Source organism: Elgaria multicarinata, chromosome 3 (assembly GCF_023053635.1).
Source record: "Elgaria multicarinata webbii isolate HBS135686 ecotype San Diego chromosome 3, rElgMul1.1.pri, whole genome shotgun sequence".
Taxonomy (NCBI): Eukaryota; Metazoa; Chordata; class Lepidosauria; order Squamata; family Anguidae; genus Elgaria; species Elgaria multicarinata.
This window is the reverse complement of record NC_086173.1, coordinates 122186904-122208433: the sequence shown is the minus strand read 5'-3', so window position 1 is coordinate 122208433 and position 21530 is coordinate 122186904. Positions and strand designations below refer to the sequence as shown.

The following is a 21530-nucleotide window of genomic DNA, read 5'->3' as shown; positions in this document are numbered from 1 at the left end:
CTTGCCTGCGCCTTATCCACCTCAATACCCTCCGTTCTTTCTTTCTGAAGCGGGACCAGATCCAGGCGAGGGATCTTCTGGCAGCAGTGCGCGACGTCGCAGCATCCTCCCCCTCGCCCGCTTCCCAGCGCCGCGTCTTTCCCTGTGGCAACCACCCACGTGGCCGCCGCCGCGGAGGCCACCGGGCAAGAGTTCCACGGCCCCGCCCTTTCTTCCCATCGATTGCTCGGCGGTCGTCTCCACCAGCTCTTCCCCCGCCCCTCAGTTAAAGGCCTCTCCCTCCCTCCGTGTGATCGGTGCTCGACTGGTTGCCGCCCGTGAGGAGGCCCTCTCGCTACCCTGCCACCCGCCCCTTGCCCCGCCGTTCGGGTCACCACCTCCCTGGGCAGTTGGGGCGGGATTCGGCCCCTCAGATGCCGTTGCTCGTCGCCTCCTGCTCGAGGCTGAGGTGAGAACCGCCTCTCTCTCCCTCCACCCCCCACCCCCCCCACACTCCCGGCCTCCTTGGCGCGGCTGTGCGGTGGGCTCGCTTGCGCCCACTCCTTCCCAGGGGAGCGCCCGTGTGGGCGGGTGAGCCGTGGCCCCGCCGCCTCCCTTTCTCCCTTCTCTTCCCCCGCCGACCCCACCGTCCCTTCTCTTGCTCACAGACGTCGGTAGCTTCGGGCTTGGTCTCCCTCCCATAGAAACGGCCCTTGTCAAGACTCCGGGCTCTGATACCTCCGGCCGGAATCCCTGGGCTTGCGGCTTGCGGGCGTCTGTGCTTGGGCACTTTGCGGGAGGAAGGCGCCCAGTGGGCAGCAGAGGGAGGGGGGAAGTCACCCACAGACCCCCGCTTCCAAGGATTTCCATTAAGATTGTGGGTGCCCCTCCCAATTCAAAACAGCTGCCGTCTCTCTCTCTCTCTCCTTGAAATCTGCGGTGAGATACCAGGGATGGCTGCCGGTTCCCAAAGGCTGCCACTCCTTTCCCTGAGAAGCCCTTGTGGTTTTGTGTTTGTCTTTTTAACAGCTGTGCCACGTACAGCGATTGAAAGGATAATAAAGCCCCCGTCGCTGCATTTCTGTTCAGGGGGAAATGGCATCTGTCAAATGCCTCGACTGCCCTGCAGCTGCTAACTATACAGGAATCTTGCCTGAACAAAAGGGAGGCAACCTACCTAGCCACCCTTTTGCCGAGTACCTGACTGAACTATCAGTATGGGTGGGTGTGGCCTGGTGGCTTTAATTCACACACTGAATCAGGAGAGAATCTCATCCGGGCCTGGTAGGCATGCAGCAAAATGAGGTGGTGATACAGAAATGGAATGTACCACTCCAAATTGTAAGCGGAGAATGACATTTGTGAATATTCCTGATGGGTCTTTCCAAATTGAAAACCAGTACAGTAAGCAAAGGGCTGCCCTAGAACTTTTCTCGCTGATGTGCTAGATTTTTATTTGCAAGGAGTTATTAAATTACCACATTCAATAGTAGTGAATCTGTGTGGAGATGTTATCCACCATCCATGGCAGCTTTGAGTACGTCTCTCTTAATTGATCCATCCTTGTCCCATAGGCCTTTTCTTGTAGTAAACCATGGTCTTTTCTATTCTGTTGTTCATGGCATGCTGTTAAAGTGTCAAAATAGAGGTTTTTCCCCAGGAATTAAGAATATGTAGGATCATGCTTTTGTGTGTATAGATAGGTGGGTGGAGTAGGTTAACTAGATCTTTTTGTCTCTTTCAGGCTTGCACTACTATAATTCCTCTAAAGTACTGAATTTGTTCTCTTAGTGTGCATACACAAGAGCATTCCTCTTTACTTTGAATTAATCAACCTGGAATGTTTTTGCACCCTGATCCTGTTCTCACAATCCCTAGTGTAAATCAGAAACTTCACTTCATGCATTCAGAATATCTGTTAAATGTAAAAATACAATTAATTGTCCTACTTATTGCCTGTTCTGGAAAAAAAACCTGTCAAGACCCTGTAGATACCATTGTGAAATATGTTTTGGATAGTGGGAAGTAAAACTTGATTCATATGCCAGCTCAACTGCTTCCTTTTCCTGACTTCTTCCTCTGAAATTTAGGAAATTCTAGTAAAATTCTGACTTATGTCTCCAAGTAAGCAGTAGCTGGCATTGAGCTATGGAACTTGAATTACACCATAAGGGCTTTGAAACTAGTTGCAAGTTGTCCAGCTACAGGTGTGATTGTAAAAAGAGTATGTAGCATGTCATAAGAATAGTGTGTCAGAGGAGAATAAGGATGAAAAAATTGTCTTGGCTAGCTCCAGTTAATGAGTTTGTGAAATGAGCACAACTGTCATAATTCATTTGAGCAATTTAGAGCACAATCCTATGCATGTTTAGACAGAAAAAAAGACTTACAACTCCCATGCATAGAATTGTAAATGTAAAAACATTGAGTTGGATCCAGACTTAATCATGCTTAGAGTAGACCCAATGAAATAGATTGGACTTAAGTTAGTTAACAACCCATTTTGTGGAAGAGTAAGGGGTGACCTAAACACAACCTAAACTTACAGAGTTGGAATATATTTATAGAAAAAAACAGTCAAATATTGTGCAAGGACATGGTTTTGGAGAACATCTAACAGGTTTGTTTGTCCTGTCTGGTAAACTGTCCAACTCTTCCTCTCCTTTGCAACTCTTTCCTATTGCCTGTGCCCAACTTCTCCACCTTAACAGGCTTGTTTGTCTTGTCTAGTCAGTGGCCTAGTTGGAGTAGTTAAAAAGTACCTGGATGTTTATTAGGCATGATGAAATGTTAACCTCATCCTAGGCATGTGTACAGAGCTTCACTTGGTTTATACACATGGATTGCTTTTAACAAGTGCGCCCCCCCCGCTCCCCATCCTTCTCTTTTTTTATACTGGAAGCAAAGTTTTTGCAATGTGTGATTGATTTACACTCTAAATCAACCAGAGTGATTGATTTAGAGTGTAACCCTGTATATATTTACTTGAAGGTAAGTCCCATTGGACTCAGTGGAACTTACTTCTCAGTAAACATGCATAGGATTGTGAACCGCCCAGAGAGTTTCTGCTACTGAGCGGTAATAAATAAATAAATAAATAAATAATAAATAAATAGTGTTAGAATTTCAGGAAGTTTGTAGAAATCCTTGTCATACAGGATTTTTGAAGTTTCTAAAAGCCCATAAAAGAACATACGAACACAAGATGTGCCATGCTGGATCAGACCAAAGGTCCATCTAGTCCAGCACCGTCCCACCCATGTTCCCCAGCAACTGGTGCACACAGGCTTACTGCCTCGAATACTGGAGATAGCACGCAACCATCAGGGCTAGTAGCCATTGATAGCCTTCACCTCCAGGAATCTATCCAACCCCCTTTTAAAGCCATCCAAATTAGTGGCCATCACTACATGTTGTGAGTTCTATAATTTAACTATGTGCTGTGTGAAGAAGTACTTACTCTTATTTGTCCTGGATCTTCCACCAATCAGCTTCATGGGATGTATTTTGAGAGAGGGAGAAAAATGTCTCCCTAGCTACATTCTCCATGCCATGTATAATTTTGTACACTTCTATCATGTTTCCCCTTATCCTCCTTTTTTCCAAGCTAAACAATTCCAGTTGATGTAACCTTCCCTCATAGGGGGGGAGATACTCTAGCCCCTTAATCATTTTAGTTGTCTGAATTGATTTGGGGTAATACAACGGAATAGGCCTTAATTGAAACGAATTCCATACCAGTAGTATAATCTTCTTGGTTTAATGGGGAGAAAAATGGGTTAAAGAATTATTGAATATTCATATGCATAAAGTTACTTAGTTATGTAAAGCTGTTTTCTGGATCTCTTTCAGGACAATGTTTTGTACAAACAACAAGAACAAAAGCTACTTCCTTGCTATTAGCCCAATCCTTTGATGCTACTGAATGGCATACTATCGCTCCACTGCTGCTGAGACGTGGAGTGTGTCAGTATCTGTGGAGCCCTTGGAACACTATGGCAACAAGCTACACACCTCCATTTGATGACCCTGGAGAAGTGAGAGAGGGCTTTCTATGCCCCCTGTGTCTGAAGGACCTGCAGTCATTTTATCAACTTCAGTCTCATTATGAAGAAGAACATTCAAGTGAAGACAAAGATGTCAAAGGACAACTGAAAAGTAAGAAAAGCCATAGCTGTTCTAACTCCTGTAGTGTAAAATATGAGATAATTATCATTGTTTAAGATTTGTTGTCATGCATAATTAGGAAGAACATACCTGCGTAGAAGATATAATTAGCCACACCTAGGAGGTGCCAAGTCACAATATTGACACCAGAATTGTCCCATGATGTCATCCTGCCCTACTGTGCAGACATGAGACAAGCCAATAGACCGCAGCTCCCTCACCAGTGGGAGTCAGCATAAGCGCTTTGGTATAGTTACATAAGTCCTTTAACAGACACACTTCAGGGATCCCTGCAGATTGAATCCCTTATAAATAAATAAGCTACAAGCAACCACTGTTTTAAAAGGCAAACACGTAGGGAACGAAGGATAGACATCTAGATTGTAATCCCCCTGGGTTAGGGGTCTGTCATACCTGTTCTTTGTAACATAGCATGTACATCAGGAGTAGGCAACTTGTGGCTCTCTAGGTGTGTGGGCCTATAAATCCCATGATTCTTCACCATTGGCTGTGCTGGCTAGAGCTGATGGGAGTTGTAGGACTACAAGTTGCCCACCCCGATGTATGTTATACTCTTTTCGAAGCCAGGTGACCTTTTTATTTCCCAGTATTTTAACCTTTTACCATCTTAGCTTCCAGGTATTCAAAGTCACTCTTGGGAAACACTCTCATGGCATAAAACACGGCATGCAACCAGCCTTTAATGGCCATACGATTTCAACCACTGAACATATACATTAACAGCAGTAGCTGATGAATAGTTTAGGCTAGAAAATGTCAAAAGAAACATTGTGTGTTCAGTAGCTAATTACTGGGTATTTTTTTCCTGTTCAAAATAGTCAAGATTCTGCAGTCACAATCAATTGCAAAAAGCAAGTGGTTCTGTTGTAGTGTTAATTTCCTTCACTTGTTACAAGTTGTTTCCCAGCTCTCTTAAGGCTGTTAAATGCATAATTGTTCTACCTTTAAAGTACTCATCTTCTGCTTTGTCTGGTGTTCTGTTTCACAAATTGCTTCCCAAATTAAACCTGTTTCAGGGTACAAAATATTCCTGTGAGCTGCCAGTAATTGGACTGATCTGTTAATTGGCACATTTGTATTCCCACCAGGTTGGACCAAGGAGGAGTATTTTTTCAGACTAGCATTCTTTTTATCTTCAGGACTTTGTGCAAAGTTCTGATTAACGTCCACCCCATTCCTATGAGTAGGATAAAAAACCCAGCCGTCATATTGTGCAGATGCAGGAGGTGGAATGCAGAATGGTCAGATATCTCAGAGGCAACCATTAGGAAGTTCAGGAGAAGACAGGCAATTATTACAAGTATGTTTTAATAAGTTGTGTGTGTGATGTGTTCTGTTTGATCTTTCAGATCTCGTCCAAAAAGCTAAAAGAGCAAAGAATAAACTATTGAAACGAGATGATGACCGAACTGATGGGGCCCCTCAGGAACGATATGAAGCTTACTGCTATGGTGGAGTGGATCCACATATGTGGGAGCCCCAAGAATTAGGTAAACAAGAATGTTGCACATAATATGAAATCCTCTCTGGGAAGTTCCCTGATCTCCAGCGGTATCTATAGGTAATGATGTAAAGTTTTCAAACATACGTAAGTCTTTTAAATAGAGGGGATTAGTTAAACAGCTTTCCCCAACCTGGTGCCCTCCAGCTGTTTTAATCATTAACTTCCGTTAGCTCCAGCTGTTAGCTCTGGCGTGAGCTTTCAGGTTCTTTTAGGGAAACCAAGGAGACAAAGTAGTCAGACTCACAGGTTTGCTTACAAGGAGACTAATTTATTGGCCTATTTCACAGCCCATTAGCCATATCCCAATAAAAGTGGACCAGACTGCGAAAGCTTCCTGCACAGAAGACCCTTTGACCAGCCTGGACTCCCAGCCCTTGGTTGCAAGAATAATTATAGCATAACTTGGTCTTGGCACTGCTGCCAAGTTAAGCAAGTGATTGATTACTAGGTTTGCTAACAAGGTAGCATTAGTAATAATGAACCTACTGATAGTAAGGCACTTCTTGACAAGATGCACTAATGGGTTTCCAAGAGTGTTGTGGCCAGCTTTTTGACTGAACCACCTTGGAATGTTAGCTCATTAGTGTGCTCCGTGAGAATCGTGCGTTGACTCATCTTCCCATGGACAGAGGAAAAACAACAGTTTGCTAGCTTAAAAGCAGAAGCAGCCATTCACCCATAAACCTTTGCGGGTAGCCATGGTTTGCAGGCCATTCACTGGCCAGCATGGAGCAGTGGTCAGAAATGCTGGGAATTGTAGTCTAAAACATCTATCGGCACCAGGCTGGGGAAGGCTGCCCTAGGGCCATAATCCAGTGCAAAGTTATGCACATACTTAAGTTCCATTGGACTTTAGCTTGCCTGCTTTGTTCAGCTCACAAAATGGTATTCTCTGGCAACTCTTAAAAATGTATGCTTGAGCGAATTGAGAGCGTTGGGATCACCTAAAGAGTTCAGCTAGGGTGACCATATGAATAGGAGGACAGGGCTCCTGTATCTTTAACAGTTGTATAGAAAAGGGAATTTCAGCAGGTGTCATTTGTACATATGGAGAACCAGGTGAAATTCCCTCTTCATCACACCAGTTAAAGCTGCAGGTGCCCTGCCCTCTTTTAAATCTGGTCACTCTAGTATAGCTCCTGCAGCTTTAACTGGTGTGATGAAGAGGGAATTTCACCTGGTTCTCCATATGTACAAATGACACCTGCTGAAATTCCCTTTTCAATACAACTGTTAAAGATACAGGAGCCCTGTCCTCCTTTTCATATGGTCCATACCATGACTGCCTTGTTGGATTTCCACCCACATTGTATGGTGTGGCACGAAGTCACATTGGTGAAGTTTATGGAAACTTGTAGGTATGCAGTGAGGCTCCTTAGTGCTTCCCTTAAAGAAGCAGTTGTTTTTATTACCCAGAAACTGCTCCCAAAGCTCAGAGGAAATTTGGAAGCAGTCTTGGGCATAGCATAAGGGCCTGGGGTAGGGGTAGGCAAACACTGATGCAGGCATTTATGGTGCACTCCTTGAATTATGGCCAGTATTGTATTACTTTGTGGAAAGTTTGCAGTTTTATCTATTGTCAAGTGTGTTACCCTGAAAACAACCATAATGCTGTTGCTTTGCTGAGCTTGTACATATTTATTGGCTGATTTTGGAAACCCTTTCTGAGGTGTTTCTGTGTATTGTACTGTGGAGTCTAAAACAGAAATCTTTTAACAAGTTACAGTTGACTGGATTTTTAGTATGTATTTCATATTTTTTCCATTCTCAATTTGTGTGATAACATTAAAATTGTGATTCTGTGACTTGAACATCTCTTATTATAATGTGGTGGATTTGACTGAAGAGATTAAGGCTGCAATCCTGTACTCACATATCTGGGAGTGAGCCTCATTGAACTCAATGGAAACTACTTCTGAGTAGACATATACAGGATTACAATAGGTAGCCAATGAATTTTCCTGCTGTTGTTTTCTGTCATTGTTTTATAGGCAGAAATAAAAAGCACGATTTTAGGCACATGTTAGGCACATGTTCAGAACAATGCTATGAAAATATGAGATGTCATTCTTTAATGTTGAATTTTAGCCTGAGCAACAGATGAGAGCAAGAGAGAAACAAGGACATAGTAAACTTCCGTTAACTGAAGGTATATGGTTATGTGACTCTGCCAAGTTCCTTGACTGGGTGTTTCTTACCAGGTGCTGTGAGAAGCCATCTTTCTGATTTTAAGAAGCACAGAGCAGCCAGGATTGATCACTATGTTGTCGAAGTCAATAAATTAATAATCAGGTTAGAAAAGGTAAGGAAGTTACTCTTTTTTGTTTTTCCATGTATATTTGTGAAAATACTTTTTGAACAATATGCTACTGTGTTTGCCAAGTTATAATTCAATAGTCAGTAGTCTTTCTTTCCTGTGTGGTGCTAGACATAGAACAGCTAGCTCTGTTTGATGTCACCATTCTTAAATTTTCCTGTTGTGGATAAAAAAATGTGTTAATAAACTTAGAAGGTGTCCCTTTTCATACCAGTTCTGAAGGCAGGAAAGCTGGGAAGAGAGTCATGTTGGGTTCTGTAAAGAAAGGACCAGTGAAGACTTTTTGGTGACATGCTCCTTTGGCAGCAATACCAATTAATAGAAAAACTGTTAAGCGTATACCCTCTGCCTCCTGGTCCAAAGGTTGCACAATCAGGAACTGAATAGACATTGGGATTATGAAGGACCATTTTCTTTCCCTAGCAATGATTCCCTCTGTTTTAAGCAAGTGTTCACTGCGTTTTGAGAATTGAGACTTTTGAGTATTTTTTCTCCATCTTGCCATCTACTTTTCATAGTTCTTTCTTCAGATTCTTTCAGTTCTCAAACTTAAAGCTTTCTCTTAAATGTGCTTCATTTTTCTGTTTATTTTTCCACAGTTTGTATTCCATTAACCTGACTGCTTGTTACTAAGATAACTGACATAAAAGAGATGCACAGGGAAGGCGCCATGGTTCTCATGACCATGGCAACCCACCATAGCTTAATTTACCTGTGTGGGCTTTTGTGTTGTATGCTCGCGGGAGCCATTGTTGCACCCAGCTTGCCAAGTCTTGTGCCGTGCAACCCAGCCGACTGGTTCTTTGAGGATTAGTCAATCTTCAAATAAGTCATGGCTTGTTTGAGGGTTATTTGAGGTTTGACTAACCCTCAAGCAAACCCTGCCACCTCGGTGTGCATGACATGACAAGCCACAGCAAGCTGAGCGCCTGCAAGTGCCTGGCACGATGCAGCAGCCCCCGTTGGGTAAATTAAGTAACGGTGGGCTGTTGTGAAGTGTGAACAGGTCTGGAATCCGATTTTAAGAGAAATAAAGAAAGAAAACGTATTTTAAGACACAGATTTAGTAGACACAAGAATATTTGTAAGCGCTGTGGTGAGCTATGGTTAAAAGATTGGTCTTGGTCTTACTTCTCTGGTTGTTTTCTTGCCAGCTTACATCCTTTGACAGAGCCAATACTGATTCTGCAAAGATAAGAGGTAGGTGCCAGCATACTTGATCTTTGCTAATATTTCCCACCATGGATTTCACTGGTGATGTTTGATAGCTTTTCTCATCCTTTTACAGCAATAGAGAAGTCTGTTGTGCCTTGGGTCAATGATCAGGACGTGCCATTTTGTCCAGATTGTGGTAACAAGTTCAGCATACGGAACAGACGTCACCACTGCCGCCTTTGTGGGTCTATCATGTGCAAGAAGTGCATGGAACTGATCAGTCTGCCCTTTGCAAGTGAGTAAAGTGGTTTGGTGTAAATGTCCATACCTCTGATGTTTTAAACTTCTGGCTATCTGACATTTAAACATAGTAGTAGAATATAGTTGAAGGAAAATTTCTGCTTCAATTTATACCCCTGTAGCAAACATGATTAGTCCAGTGTAGTAACTGCCCCTTCCTTCCTTCCTCCCCAATCCAATATCCCTGAAGTTCTATGCTCAGAAAATATTCTGTTCAATACTATGTTGCACAAAAACTGTATTTACATCTAACTGTCTCTTAAGGCTGAAGATGAGGGAGAAAACATCCTGATCTAATTCTTCCTAACAACCACCCTATTAGGTAGGCCACTATTATTCCCATGTTTAGAGGAATAACTGCAGTTGAACTGAACTCAGTCTTTGAACCTGCGTTCAAGATCAGTGTTTTTTCACCTGGCCTTGTTGGCATTATGTTCTGTTGGTGTCTCTTTCCAGGCAAACTCACCACTGCCAGCAAGGAGGTCTTGGGCTCTCATACTAGTCCGAACTGCTCTCCCAACAGCATCCAGGGCTCTCGCCGTGGCAGCATCAGTAGCGTAAGCAGTGTGAGCTCTGTCCTAGATGAAAAGGATGATGATCGAATCCGCTGCTGTAGACACTGCAAAGACACCCTGCTCAAAAGAGAACAACAGATTGATGAGAAAGAGCACACACCAAATATTGTGAAACTATACGAGGTAAAATGATACTTGCTAATCAATAAAATGGGAGTGAAGTGGGACCAGCTTGCTACCCATAATTTATACTGTTCATTATTGTTTAGTACTTAATATGCTAGGTATTATGCTAAAATAAACAGCCACAAAATTCAGTTCGGACCCTGCTTCAGCAATTTGAAAACAGTGCAGTTTGGGTAGAATCACTTTACAGGCCATCCAATTCAACTCCAATCAGAACTCATTTCAGGAAATCCAAAGCTTTCTTTAATTATTATTATTTTTTAAAAAAAAGGAAATGCTGAAAGCGCTTTGATTTCTTGGCAGAATTTTGGATAAAATTTTCAGGCATAGTTGCCCCTTCTGAGGGGAGGAAGCCCTCTAAATTTCACACAGGTGCAGGGAGTTTTGTGCAAGAGCAGCCTGTAAGTGAAAAAGGATTCACTTACTCCCCTTTTCTGTGGGGTGTAGTTTGTATAAGATCTGATACATCATAGAGATGCCCCTAGAGAAAAAATCTAGAGAAAAAATGCTCTGGGAGCTTGATTTAGGTTGATGGAACTCCCCCTGAGTTGGGAAAAGTACAAAAGATTTAGAACTGAAACTTTTCACTTTGCTAGATCTGGGATCCAGATATGGTCCCAGATATTACCAGATGAAACTAATGGGGAAATGGCAACCTAAGCATAGACTGTCTGGGGCCTTGATGCTTCTGGTGGGCCCTGGTCAAACAACTAGATATTCTGAATAATAAACTTAGCAACTGCTAACAAAAATTTTATAAACGAAGGATAGGAAAAATAGAATGCCAGGCAAGCATTTTTGTGTCTGAATTCTTGCTGTGAATAACTTAATTTTAATTATTGATTTTATTGATTAATCAAGAAACTCCGACTTTGCATGGAAAAGGTTGAGCAGAAGGCCCCGGAATACATAAAGATGGCGGAATCATTGAAGTAAGCTTGTTCAGTTATATTTTCAATGAACGTCTGTTTTGTATGTAATGTACAGGAAGGAAGAAGGTTGTCTTACCTACAACAAATCACTAAAGCCAGACATTAATTGCATAGTAATAACTGGATTTTAAGGAAAACAAAAAATAAAGAGCGATGTTGATGGGCATTATGGAAAAGCTCCAGTCTCCAGATTGGAATCACAAATACCCTTTGTTTGCTTAACATGCAGCCTAAAGAAGAATGCTGAAAACATGAAAGCTTGCTTGCTACTTTGTGTCATCTCAGTAGGTCCTAATAAAGCTATTTCTGTACTATTGCTTTTTTATTTTTTTCTAGACCCAACAAGGATATTTATTTATTTATTTATTTATTTATTTATTTATTGCATTTATATCCCACCTTTTTTCCTCCAAGGAACCCAAGGTGGTGTACATAATCCTCCTCCTCTCATTTTATCCTCACAACAACAACCCTGTGAGGTAGGTTGGGCTGAGAGTGTATGACTGGCCCAAAGTCACCTAGTGGATTTCCATAGCATGTGGGGACTAGAACCCGGATCTCCTAAATCCCATTCCAACACTTTAGCCACTACACCACACTGTTATTTTTGTCATATTAATAACTAAGACAAAGACCCAGTCACTCACCACTTTTGGATTCTGACATCATGGGTTGCTTCACCAGGGTACAGAGGCGAGGTGGGGGAAGCGTGGACAGAAAATCCAGCTGCTCTTCTTGCCTGTACTACAACGTCACAAAGGCATTCGGGATACAGGGAGGGTGTTGGTGAAGGAGGAAGGAAACAAACAACCCCTGGATTGAAAACCCCCCAGCCTGCAGCAAATGTGCAAGAGTCCTTTGGGCAGTGAATGTGTTTTAAAATTGTTATTAATATGTTGGGAATGCTTCCACAAGTCATTTTTGTCTGTGATTTAGCTAAAGATATTTTGTATTTTAGTAAGATTTTTTGTTTTATGTATCCCTCCCCCCCGCCCCCAAATATCAGTTTCCTACGCTGCCCCTGCAGCAGGGTGACTCCTGGCTAACGCGAGGAGCTAGCAGTTCTAAAAGCAACCAGATATGAACAGAAATACTTTCCCCATCATAGACCAGCTCAGCAGGGCTCACAGAAGGGAGTCCCACTCACCTGCTCCAGTGCAGACAATGGCATTACTGCTCATTTGCAAGGCTGCTTTTAGAGCCGCTAGCTCCCTCTTGTCCTGCGTGTGGCTCCTGCTGGTGCAATGTAATGAGCGGGAGGGTAGCGGCTTCGTTGTTGCATTCTATGAGCCATTTGAAAGAGAGTAGCAACATAAACATCCATTATTAAATAATATATTGTAGTATTAACCGAGAATACTTGTTCACTTATTTATGCTAATTAATTGGAGCAAGCAGAGAGAAACCAGATTAAAATAGATGCTGAGGGAATGGGGAGTGGTCTGTAACCCTTGCAGTCACTGAAAGAACTAACTGTGTTTTTTTCCTAACTGTGAGTGATTAAATACCAATAAAGAATAGAATAGTCTTAAAAAATTGAAAGGGAAAAACTGTCAAGCTGTGGAAATGAATTGCATGTTCAAAGTATGTGGCCCTGTTCAGAAGACACTTGAAACCACGGTGGTTCTGAACAGGGCCTGTGTGTGGAATTAATGTTATCATCAACATACATAAGGCCTGAGCTATATATATAACTTCATCCATTTGATCTGACAATAACTATGTTGAAAAATGCATATAACAATGCTGCTCTGTCATGATAGGACTGGATCGTACTGCAGCTGGCTAGTGGAAACAAATGCTTGGCTATCAAGGCCAGCTGTAATTTTGTAAATCCATGGTTATATGTCTGCACCCAGCAGGTGGCCCTAAACTTTCAGATCATTATTTGACTCCTGGATGTTAATTCTGAGTAATGCTGCCTCATAATTTAAAAAGAGAAGTTGGTTACCACTGTAATGTTTGTTTTATAATTTCCAGATGTGATGTTGAAAGTAGTTAGTGTGCACAAAAAATCTGTAATCAGTATTGCAGAAGGTTTTTCCCCCCTCCTCTCTTTTTCTAATTCTTGAAATGTAAGTGGCCAGAATATGATTTAGATGAAATAATGACTATAAAACACTTTCTCCCAAATTAACCCTGCTATTGGTGAGGTTGACAATTTAGAAGAATATAAATAAATGTCCATGTTTTCTTCCAGTGCTGGGGAGACAACTTACAGCCTTGAAAATGCCAGCAGTCTCAGGATGGAGGTGCAAAAAATGTATGAGTTAATAGATGCTTTAAGGTAAGTGGGAAAACATGGAAGTAGAATTACTGTACTTGTATTTTGACTTTGTGCTTATTCTTCTTAAATTTCTGTAAATGGCACCAAAATCAATTTTGATGAAGGTACTATATAAATACATTAACTACCTTAAGTCACAGTCCAAGCATGTTTTAAGCCCATTAATTTCAGTCAATAAATGTTCCCTGTGGCCTTAGTTTGGGCATGCTTAAATTTGTATTGTGCTCTGACCTTAATGAAACTATATAGCTCAAATTCTGCATCTGTTCTAATAAATCAATAGCCAAAGAAGCAAAATTATAATGCTTTAGAAAAACTAAACAAAGCCAAAATGTCAGTGTGCTGTTTTTGTGTGTGGCATGTTACCTTGTTAGAGAAATGTGAGGACTTTATAAAGTGTTGATGACAAAATATTGTGAAGTACAGATTGCAAGCCAACCACACAACATAGGTTCTTTATAAATAATAATCACGAGCGTTAACATTACTTATAATTGGAAGACTTTGTGTGCCTGACTATGACAGTCTATTTAACATTCTGTAGTGTACTTATATAAATCATAGCTGACAAGTTGGTATTGCTAATACTCTTTGTGGATAATTTTTTGGTTCAGCAAGAAGATTTTAACTCTGGGGTTGAATGAAGAGCCACAACCTCATCCCAGAACATTACAACTTCAGAGAATGATCAGATATTCAGCCACACTTTTTGTACAGGTAGGTTATCTATGAGGTCTGAGGAGCTCTTAGTCATGTAGGATGCTGTTTTTAGAAACAGGGCACAAGATGCAGATGTCACAGACAAGTATTTTTCCAGATATTATAAGGCTCTAAAGATTTTTATATGAAAGAGAAATAATTGCTCTTCAGTTTACAAACACCTCCCTACCTGGTTGCCTTGTAGGTAATTCTCATTCACAAAAGGTGAGTTGCTGTTTACAAGCCTAACGAAGAACTTTGCATTAGCAAAAACTAACTTTGCAATGGTTTAATATGTTATTCTTAACTATTCTTAACTTGGCTTGTGATGCTATGGTTTTTCAATAAATAAGCTCATCTAATGGCATAGTCCTATTGGAATGGCTGTTAGCCTCTGAATGCATGGCCATCCAAGGCAGAACAGGAGGATTGGTGAAGATAGTCTTTGTCTCCATGCTCCTCCCGCTCTGCATTTTAGTTAGATGGGCTTTTTTGCCAGTCTAGCTGGGGCTCTGTAGATCTGGAGGGAAGGAGGCTGGGGAGGCCTGGAGGATACAACATGAAGCAGCCTTTCCGGTCCCCTCCCTTCCCTCCTCTCCGAGGTCACCTTTGCAACCTTGGAGAGGCAGCCAATGTGGTTCTTTCTGTGCAGGCTACATTGGCAGAGGGAGAGGGGATGGAGAGCTCGGATTCCTGGCTTCCAGGGCGGAGACCTGACTTCCACCTCAGATCCAGGAATCCAACTATCCTATGTCCCTCCCTCCAGTTTTCTAGGGCGCATAGGATTGTCCCTAGTCTTGATGTCTAATGGTAACACAGTGTTAGTCCTCACTTTCTTTGACAACCTTATCCCCTGCCCCCATTCTCTTATCTGAACATGCATTTTCCTTTTTATGGTTTTAGGAACTGTTTATTCTCAGCCGCTAACTCTTAGGAAGTATTTGGAAGTCATTTGTGAAATATTGGCACGTTAAATATATTTGAAGCTGACTGATACTTCCATGTTGTATTTGCATATTAGAGATATGAAAACAAAAGCAACTTCTACTTAACTCAATGTATAATTAAGGCTTTAATCCTATATGCATCTAAATTAAAATTAAAGGTTTTAATTACAAAAATGCTTACTTCTGAGTAGACATGCACAGGATTGCACTGTACAGAGGAGATGACTCTGATGGATTTTAAAAGGATTAGACAAATTCCTGGGCAATAGTTCTGTCAAGGAATAGAAACAGCAGAGGAGGATGGGCCGAGATGGATGGATGCTTGTTTTGACCTCTGAAGCCCTAAAACAGTTTAGGACTAGGTTGAATGCAGGGCTGCTTTCTCCTGTATGAACCTGTTGTTCACTATCATAGTTAGAAGCCTTACTCCAGTTTGGTGGAATAAAGCCTCTACTTTCAGAGGATAGGTGAGTGGCAATGGGGTGATAGGGCAATGGGGGATAGAACATCTTTCCCAGAGGTTACAACTGGAATCTACCCCTTTATCTTTTAGGTGTCAAGTGAAGAACTATTTTATTTTTTTCAATGAAAAAAATGGAATGAAAGATTTTATTAAATGAAAGATGCATTGATTTGTTTATTTGAATCCTGCTGCCTTTGCTGTTGTTGATCATATTCTTTGGCACAATTTGTATTATTATTATTATTATTATTATTATTATTATTATTATTATTATTATTATTTGTGATTTAACTTTGTATTATAAGCTGCCTTGAACATATTTCAAGATATTCAGTAAAAAAAAAGTATAACTATAATTATGATAGTTATACACACTCTTTAGTGCAATTTCAAATTTTGAATATACTTTTAGGGTCTAATAGCCTATACCTTCTTTAAGCAATGTTTTGAAAACATTTCCTCAGGAAAAATTGCTTGGCCTGATGTCCCTACCAACCCAAGACCAGTATGAAGAACTGAAGGAGAAAAGGAAACAAGAATTGGACAGAAAGCTACAGATGGAAAGACAGGTGAATATTTCAGTCAGCATTGGGATACATTTTGAAGAATTTGTATCTATGGGTTATTAGAACTGCTGGCTTTTTAATGTCATTTTGAAAGTCTTGAATCCCCAGACACACTGTGCAAATGAAATTAGTGGGGCATACTTCCACATAATGCATTTAGGATCTGAGCACCCTGTGTGCACACTTCCTCATACTTCTTTTGTGGTGTGGGAGCTGCTTTAGCTCGGCCCTTGGGCAATAAGGCATTGTGCTGGGACTCTTTGGAAGAGCCCACAACCCACCCAGAAGCTGAGACAATGCTGGCAAGGGGTGGAGCTGCGGCATGCCTCCTCATGTGGTCTGGTTTCTTCTGACTTCCTTTCTTTCATTCTGCTAGGCAACACTTGAAACACAGAGACGACTGGAGGAGAAGCCCATGGACTATATTTCCAGGTCCTCAGCAGCATCCAACGGTGAGGTGCCCCAGCCAAAAAGGGCTGCAGTAAAGAAAGCTGAAGGTTGGCTACCCAGTGCCAGCATATCTCGCCAGCAGGAACTTGCAGACCCACTTCTTCAGCAGATTAACAATATCACGTCCTTTATTAAGCAAGCCAAGGAAGCAAATCGCCTTGATGAAGTCCAGATGTTGCAGGAGAACCTGCGACAGCTTCAGGATGAGTATGATCAACAACAAACTGAAAAAGCCATTGAGCTTTCTAAAAGGCAGGCTGAGATGGAGGAGATGCAGAGAGAACAATTGCAGATACTTTGTGAAAAGGAATGGGAGAGGGAACATAAAAGAAGATTGTCTCAGCACTCACGGACACGTTCCCTGGATTTCAGAGACGTAAAGCACAATACGTCTGAGACCGGGAAAGAGGACATAAACCAAATAGCACAGGCGTTGGATCTAGATACTACTCCGAACAAAAGTAACCCAGGCTCTAAACTGTCTTCCCCAAGTGGTGGTGACAGACTGCCGGCTAGTGAGAGCCCAGTCTTCCCTTGTCAGCCTCTGATAGACCCAGAGCATGACAGGGTAATAGAGCAAAATAAGACTGTTCCCCTAAACCTTTTTGAAGATGAGGCAGTCACTGGCAGTGTAAAGAGGGAACCTGATAATCCTTTTGCTGAAGACTCCTCAACAGTGGCTCCTTTGCCCACCCAAGCCTTGCACAGTGCTAAAAAAGAATACAACCCGTTTGAAGATGAAGAGGATTGTCAGCAAGCAAATGGAGTAGCTGTCATTGCTTCAAACCCCTTTGAAGATGCAGTTGGAAATCCATTTCATGCACCCGTAGGTCATCAGGAATCTGGGAATCCATTTGAGGATTTGTCGTCGGCCTCCCTGAATCCTTTTGAAATTGATGATGATAATGAAGTGTCGGGAGAAGATGTCATAGAAGAGGAATTACTGCTCCAACAGATAGATAATATCAAAGCTTATATTTTTGATGCCAAACACAGTGGACGGATGGATGAGGTAGAAGTCCTGACTGAGAATTTGAAAGAACTGAAACGCACATTAGCAAAACAGAAGGAAAAATCCAGCTGCTAAACTAAGAGCTACATCCATGCACATACAACTTTATATAGTTCCCTGTTTGTCCCAGAGGCAGGGGACGTGAAATTAAAAGCACGTTACAAGAGGGAGTTCTGGGGATTGAGTCTAATCATATGCACTTTGGTGTAGGCATTTCCACTATTGTTCAAACTTTGCAAATAATGTCCATACAATTTATAATGCTGTAATAACCTAACACTGTTTTACAGATACTTTAAAATCTATTTTAAACTTATCATGACCCAACTTTAAGAGCATGGTCATGCTTCTAAGCACATGTTTTATTTCTGCTGTAAACTGCAGAGTATAATAGGAAACAGATGCTTTAAAATATAAGAAACTGTTTGCAAACCTTCCCTCTTTTGGTTGCTATTGCAGTATTACAGACCAGCCTTCTAAGCTGGTTTTCTACTAGCAAGGGACCCAGATTGTCCTGTAAATTCTGGGTGGAATCAGACTTGTACCCCTCTCCCAACAGATGGCAATTCCCCCTCCTCCTGCAGATCTGCACCAGAGGGTCCTCCAGCACTCCTGAGCAGATATTGGGGGATATAGGGACAAAATTGCCCCCACCCCCATAATGCTGATGGAAGCCTTCCATTGGTGGAGGCACACTAATTTGATTTCACCCTTTGTCAAGCATGAAAAAAGATAGTGCCTTTTAACAGAGGTGCATAACTGCCACATATGCTAAGAGCAAGTATTAGAAAGCAGGTTGCTGAAATGCAGTCACCTGCACAGTATAAAGGCCAATGTTCTGCCTGTGCAATACAAAAGTTCATATAAAGGGATTTTAAAGTAGATTTGGGTAGCTGTGGTATTAGATGTGATGTTGTTTTAGAAAACACAACCCCCTGAAGCTGTCTTGAGAGAATGAACTTCTGTCCCTTCCATGTTTTTCAGGGATTACCTATATTACAAGCTTAAACTGTTTTTACTCTGATGGCTTCCTCCAGAGAACTCTTGAGCTGCACGTTTTGTGAGGGTGCTGAAAGTTTCTTTGTTACCCCATCTCAGAACTACTATTCCTAAAATTCCTGGGCTGGTGGAAATGCCATAATGGTAACATTGTTTTCTGCATGCAGTGTAGACATGCTTCTGAATCTGGGGGTCTGCCCCAATTACTATAGGGCAGGGGGAGTCAACCTGGTGCCTTCCAGATGTTTCAACTACAAGTTCCATAGTCCCTAATAATTGACCCTGCTGCCCGGGGTTGATGGGAGTTGTAGTTTGAAATACCTGGAGGGCACTACCCTTACTTAACAGGGATAGCGCGCTGTGAGATCAAAGTGGGTGCCAACTGTGGTCTATAGCTCTGGTCATAAATGAGAGAATAGGAAGTCCTGCTCACAATTTTTAAAACAACATTTAGCTACCTTTGTTTAGGGGTTGAATTGACACCTCTCTTGAATATAAAAAATACTAAAGACTTGGAGTGCTTTCAGCCACTTTGATCCCTTTATCCTGAGCGGAAGAATGATCATAACAAGCACTTCAGGAGGCAGCAGTGTAATAATACCAAACAGTGTTGCTGTGCAACTTCCATTCATTGCTGTGTAAATCCAAGCCCAGTTGTACTAAGAAGAGGTTGTTGTTTTCCATTGGAAAAGGTGAAGAAATCCTCTTTTCTTGATCTTCTTTACTCTCCAATTGTGCACAGGATTTTTTTTGGGGTAGGGAATCAAAAGAATGGCAACTGGAGTTTTCAAACAATTTCTATTATCAGTTGTGCTGAACGAATCTGAGTTGGTCACGTTTTGCGAATGCTAGGAAATTTAAACGTTACACATGAATGGTGCACCTGGATAGCATTGTGCACTTTTAGAAGCCAAATTCTGCTTCAGTTTGGAATGGGAGGAAGACCCCCGCAGCTGACAACTGAGCCAATTTTGCTATATAAACCCACAGATTTTTGCTCCCATTTAAAGTTATTGACCTAAATATTACACAAAGAAACAAGGGACTAATCCAAGAGTAGCAGGATGCAAATAGTCAGTTAGTGAATTGTAAGCTTGCTATTGCAAACTTGTTGGGCTGTAGGGATCCCAGAAATATGTTTACAGTTATGTTTTGTTACTGGGTGGGGGTGGGATGATTAATATGGTCAAGAACTAAGGCAGCACTTTACATATTAGGCTTTATGTGTTACATTTTAATCTCTGTTTTGGTGGGGCTTTAGACTATATTCCTTCCAGTTCCCCTTTAAATTCCTTTCCTGAACTTCCTTTTCAGGGGGAGGGGGGGAACTGACTTAACTATAAGTAATTCAGTGTATCACGTCTCAGCTAAAGCTGCTATTTATGAATGGCAGCTTGTTTTGATAAGCACTCAATTAATTTCAGCCATCCTGTGGAAACTGACTAGAAAACAGAATTTAGGACTACAACAGTAAGGAACAGGTGCTTAAGTTTTTAATGTCCCCCCCCCCCCAATTGGGAGCAATTGGGTTGAGTTTGTGGTATATGTAACAAACCTAACAGCACTGAGACTGAACATCAGGTTATTAGAGTAGATATCTGGTAAAATGCAATTAAAATGATGGTTTAAGTGATCCTTAAAGTATTTAAGGGATTACCAGCTAAGGAACAGTGGTCCATCTAAAGCAAAACCTTTCACATTTGTTATAGGCAACAAGGCACCAAACTCATCTGGCATCCTTTGTATATTTCTGCCAAAGTAAATGTTTCAGTGGCTTTTTTTCTTTTTAACACGTAAAGTATTTTTCCTTGTTACATGCATTCTGCCTTGTTTGTAATTTGTATGTACTTCATAGTCTAATACTCTAAGATATACTTATAGTACAGTTGTACTTTTACTATTAAGCTATGTTGGTTTGTAGCTCCATGACTGCAAGTCAATGTGAAATGTAACTAGCCTTGATAGGATAGTGGTAGATCCACATTTTGACAGCCTTCCATTTGTACTACTGAATTGACACTATGAAAGAGAACAAAACCATGCCATTGTGAGATTTAGCATTAATGCCATCTGTTTATATACTTGCATGCACTACTCTAGTTTGCAAGCTTTCTGATGAAATAAAATAACATGTTTGTTTGTGTGGGTGCAGATAGATTGATTTCCCCATCCCCCATGAAATCATAGGTCAGCCTCAATTGCTGCGCTCCAGCAAGCCCCTTTCATGTGAGCTGCTGGATTCTTGGCATCTTCTGAATAGGATGTAGGAGCCTGCTTTATACTGAGTCAGACCATTGGTTTGTCTAACTGAAGATGTTCTACACCAATATTTCCTACGTCTGCCAGCCCAAGGATCAGAGGCTCTTGGAGGCTGCATTCCAGTGGTGGGTGTGGCTGAAGGCAAGAGGCGGTGTGGCCAAAGGCAAAATTCTAACCTGTAACAGGTTCCAAGCTTTGATCTAGTTAAATTATGCATTAGGTATAATCCCCTTGCAGTATTGTTTAAATACTAAAATAAAAAAAAAATCCCTACGACAGCTTGCTCAGATTATAGCTAGTGCCCAAAAATGTAAGGGTAGTGGTGAATACCTCTTTAGGGCAAGGTGCCATTCCATCTCGCCTAAAAGAGGTGGTCATAAAACTCGGGTTAAAAAAAAACTCCTGCCCAACCCCTGCTGTGTTAGGTAATTTTCAGCCCATGTCTACTAATATTACATTCGTGGGCAAAGATGCTGGAGTGTGTGGTAGCTTCTCAGCTCCAGGGATTTCTGGATGATGCAGATTATCTAGATCCATTTCAATCTTCAAGCCTGGTTCTGGCAGAGAGATTGCTTTGGTCATGGTGGGCAACTTACTCTAGGACCTGCACAAGAGATGTATGTCCCTGTTGGTTCTGTTGGACCTCTCAGCAGCTTTTGGTAGCATCAGTCATGGTATCCTTCTGAGGGAAAGCAGCTATGTGGTGGTCCTTGGAGGGAAAAACTCTGAAAGTGGTGCTGGGGGATACTTAACACCATAACTGTTGGTCTGT

The 21530-nt window shown here is 41.7% G+C and overlaps 1 protein-coding gene across 1 annotated transcript; it reads left to right on the top strand.

Annotated features, from left to right (window-relative positions):
* The first annotated feature begins 369 nt into the window (after positions 1-369).
* RBSN (rabenosyn, RAB effector) lies at positions 370-20642 on the top strand. The gene is made up of 12 exons (XM_063121409.1): positions 370-448; positions 3832-4137; positions 5517-5657; positions 7873-7973; positions 9143-9188; positions 9277-9438; positions 9900-10141; positions 11006-11076; positions 13277-13363; positions 13978-14080; positions 15937-16041; positions 16415-20642. The coding sequence occupies exons 2-12, from the start codon at positions 3975-3977 to the stop codon at positions 17573-17575; spliced, it is 2382 nt and encodes a 793-aa protein (XP_062977479.1). The 5' UTR covers positions 370-448; positions 3832-3974; the 3' UTR covers positions 17576-20642.
* The last annotated feature ends 888 nt before the right edge of the window (positions 20643-21530 follow it).